Source organism: Anomaloglossus baeobatrachus, chromosome 5 (assembly GCF_048569485.1).
Source record: "Anomaloglossus baeobatrachus isolate aAnoBae1 chromosome 5, aAnoBae1.hap1, whole genome shotgun sequence".
In the NCBI taxonomy this organism is placed as follows: domain Eukaryota; kingdom Metazoa; phylum Chordata; class Amphibia; order Anura; family Aromobatidae; genus Anomaloglossus; species Anomaloglossus baeobatrachus.
This window is the reverse complement of record NC_134357.1, coordinates 348,529,608-348,545,672: the sequence shown is the minus strand read 5'-3', so window position 1 is coordinate 348,545,672 and position 16,065 is coordinate 348,529,608. Positions and strand designations below refer to the sequence as shown.

The following is a 16,065-nucleotide window of genomic DNA, read 5'->3' as shown; positions in this document are numbered from 1 at the left end:
AGTTTGGGAACCTGAGTACCTGGAGATGACCAACACAAACACAAGGAGAATATGCAAATACTATGAAGCCTAATAGGTTTCAAACCAATGGAAACATTGTTTCATTGGACAGTGTGGAATACCAAGTGAGGAGGAAGAGTAGACTAATAAGCCTGTGTCAGAACAAGTCCAGTGTGGCATCAATTTACAGTGACACTTAGGATTTCATGTAGATGTGCTATACAGGACATAGTTGTACATGCATACTGTAAGATGGCAGCTGCACAGTCCTGGATTGAGTATGTGTCACTGAGGTGCATAGCCTTGGTGATGTGAAACCCAGAGAAAATGCTGAAAGGTTTATTTAATGGACCATTTTTTTGGGCCCAGGTTTTAGGAACAGGCTGGGTAGGTCTGGTCATTAACTTATGTCTAATCCAGGCTTTGCAGCTCATTTAAAAGGCATCTCAGCTGCCTCGGAAGGCGTCTGAGACTTAAAGGTAACCTTTCAGGTGCAATATGCACCCCTAACCACAAGAAGTTCTGGGTGCGCATTACTAATCCCTGCCTAACTGTCTCCATATCTAGTAGCATACATAAAGTGATCTTTAGAAAAAGTATTTCTAAAGATTCTTTATAATATGTTAATAAGGCCTGAGACTAGTCGCAAAGGTGTTACTTCCCTTGGCTAGTCAGCCCCCTTAGCATAATGAATGCGCAACGTCAGAGGCATGGTCAATCTCACTGGTGTTTGCTGCCACCGTGCCCGACGCTGGATTTCGGCTCAGTGTGCATGATCAGAAGTCCCGGACTTCCAGTAATGCATACTATAAAGCTGGGTATATGCGTCCCGGCTTCAAACTGGTGTAGTGCGCATGACTGGAAGTCTGGGGACATTCTGATCTTCCGCACTGAGCCGAAAACCAGCGGTGGCAGGAGAGGTGAGAGCGACCATACCTCTCATGCTGCTCATTTAGCACATGTTAGCACACCCACAGAGACGTACTAACATGCTAAGGGAGCCGACTAGCTAGGGGAAGTTACACCATTGCAACTAGTCCCTGGCCTCATTAGCATATGATAAAGAATCTTTAGAAATACTTTTTCTAAAGATCTCTTCATGCTACAAGATATAGGGACAGTTAGGGAGGGATTAGCAATATGCACCAAGAACTGCTCATGGTTCTGGATGCATATTGGACCTGACAGGAAACTACCTCTTGTTCATGAGAAGACTTGTGTTCCTGCGTAGATCTGGGTAGAGACCTATTGTAAACAGGTGAGACCCTCCTGCTTGATGGACTGTTTTGTTTGTTATACCTTTACACCCAAGAGAACGCTGTTTTCTGTTCATTTGTTGGTGATTTAAGGATTTTAATAAATCTTCCAGTTTTGCACCAAGCAACTTCGTGCCCAATACTCACAGAAAAAGGAAGGAAAAACTTGCTAAAAAATGTGCTCTTTTTTTGCATGACATGTGAAGGCTGCGAATGTGCATCAATTTCCCAAAATCACAAAATCAGATATGGAAGAGTTAAACCGATCCAAACAGAAATAGAAAACCTAAAAGCAATAAATCCTTTAAACAGTTCTGCCAGATGGCTTGAGTGTTAAATACTCAACAATGCTAAACGAACATCTAATCCCACATCTAAAACCAACGTATAGTAATATTTTTACACATGGCAGTCTTTCCAAAGATTTTTAATAAAGCCAAAATTGAATGTCCCAGTGTTTTTGTAATTCACACGCTAAAGTTAAATCCAGATGAGGCTCTTTGTGTTTTGTATAATTGTTAGATTTTTTTTGGCAGCTTTAATAAATCTTCACCAAAAATACAAACCACATAAAGTATTTCTTGAAATAACAGACCACAGAGCTATTTTAGATGGCATAGGCATTAACTTGGTAATAACGTGCACACAATGGCGAAATGATACTTTGATTCTTCAGACAGATGAACATGGCTTGTTCTCTGGAAATGGCATCAATTTTTACATTTCATATTTTAGATATTTTTATTTTTTTAGCCAAATCTCGTAAGTAATGAGAAAGGTGTATGTGATCTTCAGAGAGGTTATGAAATAGAAGGAGCTGGTGCTAATTTGGCAACAATTGCTTGACCAATATACAAAAATTTAATTCACATGTGTTTTATTTATATTTTTATATATATATATATATATATATATATATATATATATATATATATATATATATATATATATATATATATATATATATATAAAAAATGTCTGTGTGTGTGTGTATATGGAGAGGGGGTGGGAGATAGAGGATAAAGATATGGCTTGTATTTGTTGGTAGACCATGAGTGAAATCTTGGTTAATGATAAACTCACCGAGTAAACACAATATCACATGCTGTTAATGCACACTGCCGAGAACGCTGTCCCCAGATCCTAAAAGGTAGCACATGTATAAAGAGAGTCCAAGGTTCAGCAAAGTAAAACCATACCACCTGTCTCATTTTAAAGAGGAGTTGTCAATCAGATCATATTGGTCACTTGTTCCTCTTATTTTATTCCCGCTGTTCCCCTGAATATTCCGTTGTTCTTTTTTTGCTTTGAGCTAATTTTTATGGTCTCTATCATGGGGAAGTGGCTTACAGGATTCTCTGTGGGTGTGTCTTTAAGCTGATCTGCATAGTTACTCATTGAGCAACACCCCTTTGTAAAAGACCATAAAAAAGTACTAAATAAAAAGTCCCACATCTCTGGAACCATACAGCAGATTTTAAAAAGAAAAACCATGCAATGCTCAGGAAATCATGGAGAATAAAGCAAGAACAAAAACTGGTCACTTTTGACCAGTCGGTTGTTCCTCTTTAAAGGTTTCCCCAATATTTATCTACAACAACATACCTTAGTACATTTAGTGATTTGCCCTGACAGTATTTTTTAGGTTTATGTTACAAGTGAAAAGGTTTTGGTACCGTGTTAGCCAGTTGAAAAATTATTGAATATTCTCAGTGAGAGGAACAAAATTATAATCTTGTGATACCTTTTAATGGCTAACTAAAACTTTATCACTTTATTTTATTTTAGTTAGCCATTAAAAGGTATCACAAGATTATAATTTTGTTCCTCTCACTGAGAACATTCAATAATTTTAGGTTTATGTGTCACATTACTTGACCAATAGAGTGCATTCCAGAATTGGGAAATATACGGAGCTGGTGAAACATGTGCCACAGGTACTGGGTACCATTGTGGGGGATGTCACCAAGATTTTCAGCCTACGGTAGTTAAGGGTATTTAGGACTAGGCTAGCAGATAATTGTAGCTTAGCTATTGATAGTTTCCTGGTATTATGAATTTAGTGGTCTGTGTGTTGCAAATTAGGTAGCTTTATGAGATAAAATACCGCCTGTAAAATGTAGCCAACAGACTCCTAAATGGCAAATCTGTCTACTCAAGAAGACATTTTGTTCATAGCTAGGCCGATTTACCACTGAAAATGCCAAGAAAATTTGAGCGGCAAAGCATTCAAGTATATAAGCATTCAAGGTATAAGATATCTCTATCGTTATTCACCTATCTTAACCCAAACAGGCTTATGAAAGACAACCTTAAAACTTCCATACAATTTCTTTTCTGTGATATAGGTTAGGGCTGGTTCACACTAAGCGACAGCGAGGTCGCTGTTACGTCACCATTTTCTGTGACGTAACAGCGACCTTGTAAGTCGCTGTTATGATCGCTGCTTAGCTGTCAAACACAGCAGCCGAAGCAGCGATCATAACCGCGAGAGCAGGGAGCCGCGCACACTGCTTAGCGCTGGCTCCTTGCTCTCCTAGCTACAGTACACATCGTGTTAATTAACCCGATGTGTACTGCAGCTACATGTGCAGAGAGCAGGGAGCCGCGCACACTGCTTAGCGCTGGCTCCCTGCTCTCCTAGCTACAGTACACATCGGGTTAATTAACCCGATGTGTACTGCAGCTACATGTGCAGAGAGCCGGAGCCGGCAGCACAGGCAGCGTGAGAGCTGCGGAGGCTGGTAACTAAGGTAAATATCGGGTAACCACCTTGGTAACCCGATGTTTACCCTGGTTACAGCTTACCGCAGCTGCCAGATGCCGGCTCCTGCTCCCTGCTCGCTTCATTTCGTCGCTCTCTCGCTGTCACACACAGCGATCTGTGTGTCACAGCGGGAGAGCGCCTTTGAAGAAAACGAACCAGAGCTGTGTGTAACGAGCAGCGATCTCGCAGCAGGGGCCAGATCGCTGCTCAGTGTCACACACAGCGAGATCGCTAATGAGGTCACTGTTGCGTCACCAAAACCGTGCCGTAGCAGCGATTTCAGTAGCGATCTCACTATGTGTGAAGCACCCCTTAGGGTTGATTTGTCTAGCAGAGAATCTTGTAATGCCCTCAAGCTCTGACATGATAATGAATCCCACCAATCTGTTGTTTCTGCTTCTGGAGCTGATTTTTGGGCAATCAGTTGCCATTAGTTTATCTTTCTTATGAGACATGCCCTGTGTAAGATAGATTATGACACAATTATAAGTGGACCTGTATATGTTCTTTATGGATGTAGCTTGGCCTTCAGACGCATCTCAGATGATTGCAAGGAGCCCTAAAGATAACAAAGAACATCAGCCTCTTTGACAACTCATGTAGGCCAGGGTGCTGACTTTTTTTAGTAATAGGAGACTGAATTTAGTGTCAAATTCCTTTTAACTAAACAAGGAAACTGTAGCAGAGGGTCATTCTGACAGTGTTTTGACTGAGACACAAAAGCTTGGGTTTGCCCGTAATCCTTTTTATGAGTGAGCACAACCATCATGGAAACGTGATAGCTGTCATAAGTACTGCGCTCTGTGCACTTTTCTCCTATCTGTTAATTATTAAACTGTATATATTGGAGTATTTTATGTAAAAAGAACAGTGCCTGAAACTACGGATAACACTCCAGGTATCATTTGGGGATAAATAAAGATTTAAAACCTGTTAAAGCATCTTGTCCATCCAAGAGCTGGAGATACTGGCTCAGACTACACTATGTACACCATGGAATCAGACAAACACCCTGCTCCCAGATGGACAACACTTGGGAGGGGGTCTCAGACTGCCAAAATATTGTGTATGGAGTGGTTTGGTAAGTAGTTGGCCATGTTACAGAAATGAAGAAGAAATTGAGAGTCAGAGGAATGGCGCCAGAAAGATTAAAAAAAGAGGCAGATATTTTTACATTATGCATTTACTGTATAAATATTGTATTGTGAGTCAGAGGGTAACGTAAAGCAGTTTATCACAATTAACATTTTTACGTATTATCCAGTGCCATGACCTCATGTCTCATTTTTGTTTTGCAGCTCAGACTGGGTGGAGATTATTGAGCCACGCTCTCATGAGCGGATGTACGTAAATCTGACGACTGGAGAATGTGGTTGGGAGCCACCTTCAGGTGTAAATGTGCGCCAGTCAGATGAGAACCAATGGTGGGAACTGTATGATCAACAAAGTGGTCGTTTTTACTATTATAATGCATTAAGTCGTCAAACTGTGTGGCACAGGCCCCAACAATGTGACATTGTGCCTTTGGCCAAATTACAAGCAGTGAAACGAGCTTCACAGCCAAGCCTCAGCTCACGTGCCAGTCAAGAGCGAATCTCCCACCGGGGTAGCACAAGTAGTGAGGGAGCAAATGCTCCTATTGAGGTCTTTATGCAAGATTCGGAGTATGGAAAAGATGGAGGCAAAAGACGAGCAGAAAGCGTTGATGGCAGAAAGGATTCTGGGAGGTAAGCAATTATTAATAATGTTCATCAAGTGCCAAATATGTGTCACTTTAATCTTTACTAAGCAGTATTTATGCCATGCCCTGATTCTTTTACTCACTAATTCTAACTCCTTGGCCACTTTATAATGGATACAGATCCATCACATGGACCGTTACATATGTAAAGTACTATGTTCAATTAATTCCTTATTATACATTAAATTACTTAAAGAGGTTATGCCCTACTTTCACATTGTTGGCCTATCCTTAGGATAGATCATCAATGTTTGATTGGCCGGGGTCCGACACTCTGCACCCCAGTCGATCAACCGGCGGTGGCAGCATGCGGCCGGAAATGCTCACTTCCTCAAGTGACCCTTCTTATAGTGGCCAGGTACTGTACATCCGCCTCCTATTTTTTTGAATTGGAGGCGGATGTGAAGTACCTGGCCTCTATCAGTTAATGGGGCAGCTCCGGAGCTGAGATATTTCCGGCTGCCAGCACCGAGAACAGCTGATTGGTGAGGGTGCACGGTGTCGGACCCCAGCTGATCAGACATTGATGATCTATCCTAAGGGGCACTTTGCACACTACGACATCGCAAGCCGATGCTTGCGATGCCGAGCACGATAGTCCCCGCCCCCGTCGCAGCTGCGATATCATGGTGATAGCTGCCGTAGCGAACATTATTGCTACGGCAGCTTCACATGCACTCACCTGCCCTGCAACGTCGTTCTGGCCGGCGACCCGCCTCCTTATTAAGGGGGCGGTACGTGCGGCGTCATAGTGACGTCACACGGCAGGCGGCCAATAGAAGCGGAGGGGCGGAGATGAGTGGGACGTAAACATCCCGCCCACCTCCTTCCTTCCGCATAGCTGGCGTGAGCCACAGGACGCAGGTTGGAGATGTTCCTCGCTCTAGCGGCTTCACAGACAGTGATGTGTGATGCCGCTGGAACGAGGAGCAACATCGTAACATCGGTCATTTCCAAATTATGGAAATGACCGACGCTACACCGATAATACGATTACGACAATTTTGCGCTCGTTAATCGTATCAAATTGGCTTTACACACTACGATATCGCCTGCGACGCTGGATGTGCGTCACTTTCAATTTGACCCCACCGACATCGCACCTGCGATGTCGTAGTGTGCAAAGTGCCCCTAAGGATGGGCCAACAATGTGAAAGTAATGGACATTCCCTTTAAGTATGGTGAAGCTACAAGTCCTCTCATATACAGTATCCGAGAAAGTAAAGAGTTTAGTCTAACACCAGCTGGAGAGCCATAGTGTGCTAGTTTTCCTGTATTGTGAAACAGAAGGACACAAAGGGATTTACCATAATAAATAGCATTTGGTGTAAAAAAAAATCCACATTAGTCTTTGTTCATGGTTTACTAAGCTGGCATCACCTCTGCTGCAATTAATCATGTGCAGTAAATGTAAGGCATTGCTTCTGGAATGGGGGTGTATACTGGGACCATTGGAGCATTGATGATGGACGAGTGGACGATTTAGCAAGGGGGTTTATTTTATTTTTTCCCCATTTGAAGTTACACTGACAAGTGAATATAAACATATTATTTCTGTTCTTGTCTACAGTTTACTCCTAATATATTTGGGGAATGGGATATATAAAACTTCCTTATATACTTATTAAAGGGAACCTATCAGGTAAAAAATGCTATTAACCTGCAGATATGGGAATTAAGCAATTATTAAATGCATGTTACTAAAATGTATTTTACTGTTTTCTAAGTAGTATGTATGCCATGATTTATTTTTTTACACTAATTCTCATTCTATGGGAACTTATCAATGCATATAAAACTGATCCATCACATGGAAGTGTATGTACAGTACTATGGTACTATGTAGAATTACTTCAAGGGAATCTGTCACGTGTAAAAACACTTTTAACCTGCGGAACAGTGGTAAATCTGCAGGTTAATATTGACTGGAACTTGCCCGGTGCCTGCACATTAAACCCAGATGCCTGGAGGAAATTAATTTTATTCCCTTCGTGAGCGTTCTTGCTTCAGTCATGGGGGCGGCGCCAGCGTGGGTTCAGTCACCGTTATTTGTATGGAGAGCATCGGTTGTAACTGCGCCCCCAGCAATGACTGACAGCTGGTTCTAATGCTGAGCAGCTGTCATTAAGTGCGGGGGGTGCAGTTACAACCAATGCTCTCCATACAAATAGCAGTGACTGAAACCTGAACGCTGCCAGGAAGAATAAAGTTAATTTCCTCCTGGCAGCGGGGCTCAATATGCAGGCGCCGGCCAGGTTTCACACACCATTAACCTGCAGATTAACCCCATATCTGTAGGTTAATAGCATTTTTACACATGACAGGTTACCTTTAATTGCTGTGAGACAACTTCCATAGATTTGAGACTGTGGGAAAAAATGATTTAGCTAGGGAGCTGTACTGTGCCAGTTTTGCTATGACAGAAGGACACAGATAATGGAGTTTCCCTAGAAAAAAGAATAGCACTTAGCGTAATAAAAAGAAAAAACCCACATTAATTACAGTAGCTGCCAGTGTTGGGGGCACAGTTACAGATGCTGCTCTTCATACACAGAGAAGGTGACTCAAGCCACGCCGGTGCCACCCCGATGACTGAAAGCTCGGGGCTGCCAGGAGGATAAAGTTAATTTCCTCCTGGCAGCGGGCCTCTCAGTGCCGTCACCGAGCAGCTTCAGGATGTTATTAACCGGTACATTAATAACCTCACATCTGCAGGCTAACAGCATTTTTTTTTTACATGACAGGATCCATTTAAAATAATCACTTCTGCTACAAGTATAATTGACTGGGCGAGAAAAGAAGAGAATATTTATATAAAACAATATGCAGATTGCCCTAGATGGTCTACAGAATTAAAAGTAACCATAGCTTTAAATAAATACATCAGTAGTACACATGGAAATCAGAAACTTTGTAATGTATCTTATTAGCGAAATCTGCTTCTTTCTCCTGGATTGATTATTCATTCTCAAAATTCTCAATTCATGGGTGCAGTCTGTCTTCAGTGAGTACACACTTTCCCATTACTGAGATAGGAGATGACATTTGGTGCTCATAAATTTCTATGGAGACATGGCAGTAGAGTGTCTATGTCTGCCTTTAGCTCCTCCCTCCCCTTTCCATAGAATTTTAAAAGCACCAACTGCCATCTCCTATCTCAGTAAGGCCGTTTCACACATGTGGCATTTCGCCGGATTGTCGAATCCGGCACACTCCCTTACAGTGTAATACCTCCGGTCACATGCTTCGGTCACCTGACAGCATGTGACCGGAGCGTGCCATGATGCCATTGTACAGTATTAACACTCTACTGGAGTGTGCCGGATCCGGCAATCCGGCGAAATGCCAGATGTTTGAAACTAGCCTAATGGGGAAATTTGACCTCAATAGAGAATTGACCATTCCACCATTCCCCGTGAATTGAGTGTGAAAGCTCAATCCAGGAGGTGAAAGAAGCAGATTTCTCTGATAAGGTATATAATAACGTTGCTTATTTTCATGTGTACTATTGATTTATGAAATTGAAATCAAAATGTCTTTTTAATTATGAAGCACAGAATACAATGACTAAGGGCTTCAGTATAAAGATATTACAGCCCCTGTAGTCACTGCAGATCTCTTCTCTACTGTATATTATTGCCTGTGTACATCCCCTTCATATGATATTATACAAGTAATTGAAAAGCTGAAGTAGTCTTTTATGTAGTCTACATGGATATTGACAGAATAGACCTCTCCGCTCTTCAGCGCTGCATATGGCTATTTTAATTATATAGTAAAAGGTGCTGTTTTTAGACATATGGGTGATTACTTCACTGGATCTTTCTTTAGCTTTGAAAACATCCATACACAACTTACTGTAGCTGCACTCGCCAGAAATCTCACGCACGCACACTGGGACTCGTCCTTCAAGACTTGGCAAACAGGCCCCCAAAAATAGTTTGTTCAGAGCAAATTGGCAAATGGGATGTGATAATGACACCCTTTATGGCTAACAGATGTTTGATGCCTTCCCAACTGTACTGCAGCCTGGACTGGACTGCCAGCGACTACATCAGATCACTGATAAGCCAGAAGAGTTTATTTTTGTTTCTTCACATTTTCCCTTCATTCCCTGAAAATGAGAATCCACATGTCTGCTTCGACAATGTATTTTCCTGACCTGAGTGAAATAGGAAGGCAGACCTGGCTATATTTATGGAGCTGAGTCTGCCTAAAGTACTTAAAGTGATGTTCTCCTTTCACACTTTAGGTGTTATAATTGTGTTACTAACCAGCATTATTGTAGGCCTGGTATTTGCCGGTATCTGCTGCCTCTACACTGCATGGCTGGGGTTGCCAACTTGATTTTTTACTTTTTCTGGACAACTTATCAAAAAATCAGGGCAAATGTTTTTTACAGACATATTGAAAAACTAAAATAATCATGACAAAGGGTATACGTGAGTCATGTGTGAATCATCCCTTAAAATCCACCCCCCCCCCATTTTCTCCAAAGAACCAGACTGCTCACCAATATTGGATTAAATTGGCCACAGCAGCCTTTTAGTAAAAAAAACACATGAACCATCTAGAAAATAGAGTGATGGGTGTCAAAGCCCCATATATAAGACATTTTGAATATGTCTACCCCCGCTCAGGTCGTATCTTGCCTCTAGCCGCTTTGCATCAGCTCAGAGGCACCTGTTAACCGACCTGGCAATAAAACATAATCCACTACTCTGGGCAATTCACTGCCTTAAACCGGAATTATTTTTCTACCTTAATTAACACTTAATTAAATCCACCTGGAGGGTTCAGAACCTTTATGAGCTCCTCCCCACCCCACCAAACCACCATTAGCCATCTCTTTCACCTCTGAGGACCTTCCCCCACGCCCTGCTGCTATGACATAGATAACAAAAAATTCCCCCTCGAACATTAACGTGAAACAATGACCTCTGCTCTACTGAAACGACTTTGTTACAGACCCTTAAACAAATAGCAAGAAAGGATGGGAGATGGCTTCTTTCAATTTTGCCTAAAATGGCTGCCCCTCTCAACAGTCCTGACCTTATAACCTCCCTTTTACTCCCCACTGGCCCTCCCCCTCTGACTTGACCCTATTGTTGTCTTCTCTATTAATAGCCCTTCTCTGCTTTGCATCCTCTTTTTCTCATTAAATTATCACCCTAACCCAGGCCCATGATGGCCTTCCTTTAAAGCCAAGGGCCAGTGTGGCCTTCTTTTATGATTTATACGTGATACATATTTATATCCAATTGTTCTTATATGAAGACATCAGCTGCATTTACTGCAAACTGTAAAATGATGATAATTACAATAAAAATAACTGTATATGTTTCTACAGCTTTAAAGAACACTGATTCCTTACATGGCAACTCTGAGCACAGTATCGTGAATGTATTTTCACCTAGGAGCATTATTACTGCCCCTACACTGTCTAGGGAAGAACATACAAACTCCTTGCAGATGATGTCCTTCATGGGTTTTGAACACCGAATTCCAGCACTGCAAGGCACCAGTGCTAACCAACAAGCCACCATGTTGCCCTATCCAGTGAAGCTCCTGCCACTCCATTACTGCCTGCCTGTTCTATGTTTACACGGCATGTACCGCGATATCACTGCTGAGTTCATTGGTCGGCTGCAGCAATCACATATCACAAACATATAGTAGACCAAGGCACTCTTGAATCTTGACAGTGAATGTATTTAGCAAGAATTATCAATTTTTGAATATGAATAATTATTTTAACCATAACCTTTAATGATCAATAAAATAATGCACAATGGTTAATCACAAAAGATAAAATTGCCTATTCATATTCATATCAGGCAAACCCCCCCCCCCCTACAAATGTCTGATCCACACTGATGAATGTAGGTATGACAGTTGTCATCACATAGAAGAATATCTACACAGATACTAAAGGCCCCTTTACACACTGCAACATCGCTAGCGACTACAAATCTTTCAGGAACATTTTTTTGTTTTTTTGATTCCCGCTGCGCAGCAAGCATCATTGTGTTTGACACCATTACAATGACTTTGTTAGCGACTTCCCTTTCAAATAGCTGCTTTGACACGTCCCCAATGACCAGCTAGGTCGTTCTGCAGGTCCGTATCGCTGCTGCGTCGTTGGCCAGGTTTGCCTGTTTGACAGCTCACCAGAGACTTTCCAGTGATCTTGGCCAGGTAGGGATCGCTGGTGGGATCGCTGGTGGGATCGCTAGAAAGTCTCAGTGTCTAAAGGGGCCTTAACAGTGGTCAGCCAACCACCAATGGTCCACACATTAACACTAGAACTACTGAGGTAGTCATTTTGACTACTTTGCACTATGTATTTCTATATAGGTGTCACCCAGTTGGTGAAAATCTGCTTCCAATGAACTATTAGTGACTTAGGGGAAAAGAGTGTATAGGAAGAAATGGAACCATCTCACCCACCTATTGAATCCAAAGGCAGAAGTCCTTGTATATCAGTCACTATTGTAAAGACTTGTCCGTCCATCAGTGGACCTTGGAGGAAACCCTATTGAGCCTTAACCAAGCTGCATAGACCCTGGTAATGCCAAAGCCTCCCACTCTGACAAGGGCAGTTCACAACCGTCATTAAATAGGGATATCATGGCACTTCTGGCTGGGTGGTACACAAGTAGGTTCCAAAACCATATGTAATACTTAGCACTCAACTGGTGATTTTGTTCAATTTTTTCAAGGTGACCCTCATCAGTGTGCAGACATGTTTAAATATCACTGGCATCGGGATGACCGAGTGCAGTGAATGCCGTGGTCTGCACACATTGCTCGGTCATCCGGATGCCAGTAATATTTAAACATGTCTGCACACTGATAAAGGTTACCTTGACCGAAACGTTTGTGCCTGTTTAATTTCTGGATATTCAAAATAAATTGTACAAAATCACCAGTTGAGTGCCAAATGTCCTTAAGCAGACATTACCCTACAATTGCCCTGCATGTCTCATAACGCAATTTTTCCATTCAGGGTCATCAAGGTATGGCACTGCATGTATACATTTATGAGGGCTATGGTACAAGCATTCCAATAATGGACTTTGCATTAAGCAGGCAATTATTCATTTGGAGAACGAACAGCATATCTGTTTGAATGGAGACAAATGCATACTATACCATTGAGTGACACAGGCCTTGAAAAAGGTCCGAGATGGACCGCAACGTTGGCTATCAGTTTATAAAGAAATTGTCTCATGATCACTAGAAATCAAAGCTTCTTACTGAAATGTCAGGTTTTATGAAAGGGAAGGTACTTTTTCCAGTAAGAAGGTAAATAATGGAATCTTTTCACCTTACTTTTTTAACTTTTTATTTTCACGGGTCAGAAAAATATATATATTTATTACAGTTTTTTTTTCCCATTGAAGTCTTCTGGTTCCCTGAGACTCTCATAGTTTCTATGATGGTGGCAGATATTCATCACGGAGATATTAATTGTTTCTATTAATTGAGCTGTACTTATCATTTGTAGCTCCTAGAAAATAGTGCTGTATTCCTGTCATCACAGTTGCTTCCTGCAGGGACAGCTAGCAGCACACTTTGGCAGAACATCTATTACTATGAAATGCAACACTTGGCAAGAGACGAGCACGAAGCAATATTTAACTTAACATTGGTATGCCGAAGGTGGAGGGTTTGGTCTCTGGTGTATAGAGAAATTGAATAGGAATTCCGCATGGAAACCTCCTGGCTCTTGCTCCTGTGCAGACTTGTAGCTGAATGGCCTTATTTTCACACTTGTCGATGCATATTCGTGGTCTCCCTCATATGCACACAGAAAATACACAGCTCTCGGCTGGCGGGGACACAAAACGTTGGCTGAATAGAGCAGCTGTTGCCGGATTCCGTGCAGTCAGCAGATCTAAGTGTACAGATCTCACTCCCTTCTTACAATGGCTTCTTTCATGAGCAGCTTGTAAAGTCCATCCAAAGGGAGACAGACAGCTGCAGCATTGTCTACTCTGGAGCGGCTGAGGAAACTTCTCAAGATGTTTTTCAGATATCATTGCCTATAACGAGACTATACACTGTAGATTACCCTGAAGTCATCTAAAATCTCTTTATATTTATTCAAATTATTTTATTTTGAGGAATAACACTTATATAATATTATTACCATCATATTTCACTGTGCTTTATGGACACTGTCATCACTGTACCCCATTGGGGCTCACAATCTAAATTCAATATCGGAATGTTTTTGAAGTGTGTGAGGAAACCCACGCAAACACAAAAAGAACATGCCTTATTACCATTTTTCCTCAATGTTCTTGCAGTTTGTTGGGTCAAACCAAAAGTCTACATTTTTTTTTTACTTTTTTTTTAAGCTTGGAAACCCTATTGAAAGTGTTGGACCATATTGACTTTTATAGTAGAACTAATTGATATGCCAAAACAGTGCAACCAATGGAGGTCCAATTCCTGTCCTCTAGAATACCTGCCAATTAGCATATTGGTAACCATGAGGAAAGATAATGAAAATAGGCAGAAGAGCACAGGACATAAAAAGGTAAAACAACTCAGATTGATGGATTACTATCGTCTCCCGCACCCAAGCACAATGATGTCAACTAATATTAACAATCCCCAAAGCTCCCCATACACAAACAATTGTTCAAATCAAGGCTATCTCTCCTAAGTCCCCCCCCCATCCCTCAATGTCTCCGGTGGCAGTGGCTTATTTCCCTAGGAACAAAGGATCGGCCAATGGAAATCAGATATGCTTCATCCTTCTGTCTCTCCCTAAACATTGGGGAAGAGTCGAGAGGTCCCCATACACATTAGATTTCCTTCCAATATTTGGGGTGTGGGCCCAATGTTAGTCTAATGTGTATGGGTCTTAAGACTAGATTTCAGCAGTTCCGGAAAGCTAGCATACAACCCCTTAGTAACAGGGCCACTTTTAAGCTTAATGTCAAAGCTACAATTATCAAACCTGACCAGTGTCATTTTATGTGGTAATAACTCTGGAATGCATCCATATAGCTCGGTAATTCTGAGATATGAATTGATCTAGGGGTGCGATGTGCATTTTGAACCCACAGATGCTTCACAAAATTTTTATAACATTTGAGCGTGACAATGAAAAAATATTTTTTTTCCCAGTAAAATGTCATTTTGGCCCCAAGTTTGTAATTTTTACTAGGGAAATTGGAAAAAATGGACACCTAGTTTGTTCTGTATTTTCTCCTGAACGTGATGTTACCCCATAGCTGGTCAAAAACTGCACAAGGCAGGGTTCGGAAAGGAAAGAGCGCTATTTGACTTTTGGAGCATAAATTTGTCTGGGATAGATTGTGAACGCCATGTCGCATTTGCAGAACCTCTGACTGGCCAAAACATAAGAAACCCCCTACAAATGACCCTATTTTGGAAACTAGACCCCTCGATTAATTTTATCTAGTGATGTTTTGAGCATTTGTAACACACATTATTCACGAAACGATAACATTTAGATTTGAAAACAAAAATTTACATTTTTTTCCCACTAAAATATTGTTTTAGGACCAAATTTTCTATTTTTGCTAAGCGTATTAGGAAAAATGGACCCCATAATTTATTATACAATTAGAAAGCAAAGAGCAGTATTTAATTCTTGAAATGCAAATTTGGACACACTACACCATAGAAATGTATAACATTGGAACGCCGTTAAGTGTTCTAGAATACATTGATTTTGAGTATTGTGGTGTCCAAGGTCAGGGGTACTTCACTAATGTTTCACTACTTCACTAATTCACTAATATATGTATATTATATGCATTTTTATATGTAGAGCTGGTGTCACACATAACGACGACGACAACGACGTCGCTGCTACGTCACCATTTTCTGTGACGTTGCAGCGACGTCCCGTCGCTATCGCTGTGTGTGACATCCAGCAACGACCTGGCCCCTGCTGTGAGGTTGCCGGTCGTTGCTGAATGTCCAGCTTCATTTTTTGGTCGTCACTCTCCCGCTGTGACACACACATTGCTGTGTGTGACAGCGAGAGAGCGACGAAATGAAGCGATCAGGAGCCGGCACTGGCAGCTGCGGTAAGCTGTAACCAGCGTAAACATCGGGTAACCAAGGGAAGACCTTTCCCTAGTTACCCGATGTTTACGCTGGTTACCAGCCTCCGCTCTTGCTGCCAGCGCCGGCTCCTGCACTGTGACATGTGGCTGCAGTATGCATCGGGTAATTAACCCGATGTATACTGTAGCAAGGAGAGCAAGGAGCCAGCGCTAAGCAGTGCGCGCGGCTCCTTGCTCTCTGCACTG

The 16,065-nt window shown here is 41.8% G+C and overlaps 1 protein-coding gene across 2 annotated transcripts in view; it reads left to right on the top strand.

Moving 5' to 3' along the window:
- LOC142311447 (rho GTPase-activating protein 39-like) overlaps nt 1-16,065 on the top strand; it is a 129,752-nt gene that overhangs the window by 35,729 nt on the left and 77,958 nt on the right. For both annotated transcript variants that reach the window (XM_075349894.1, XM_075349893.1), the window contains exon 2: nt 5,322-5,750. In XM_075349894.1, coding sequence (XP_075206009.1) covers nt 5,322-5,750 — 429 coding nt within the window. The remainder of the gene's footprint in view (nt 1-5,321; nt 5,751-16,065) is intronic.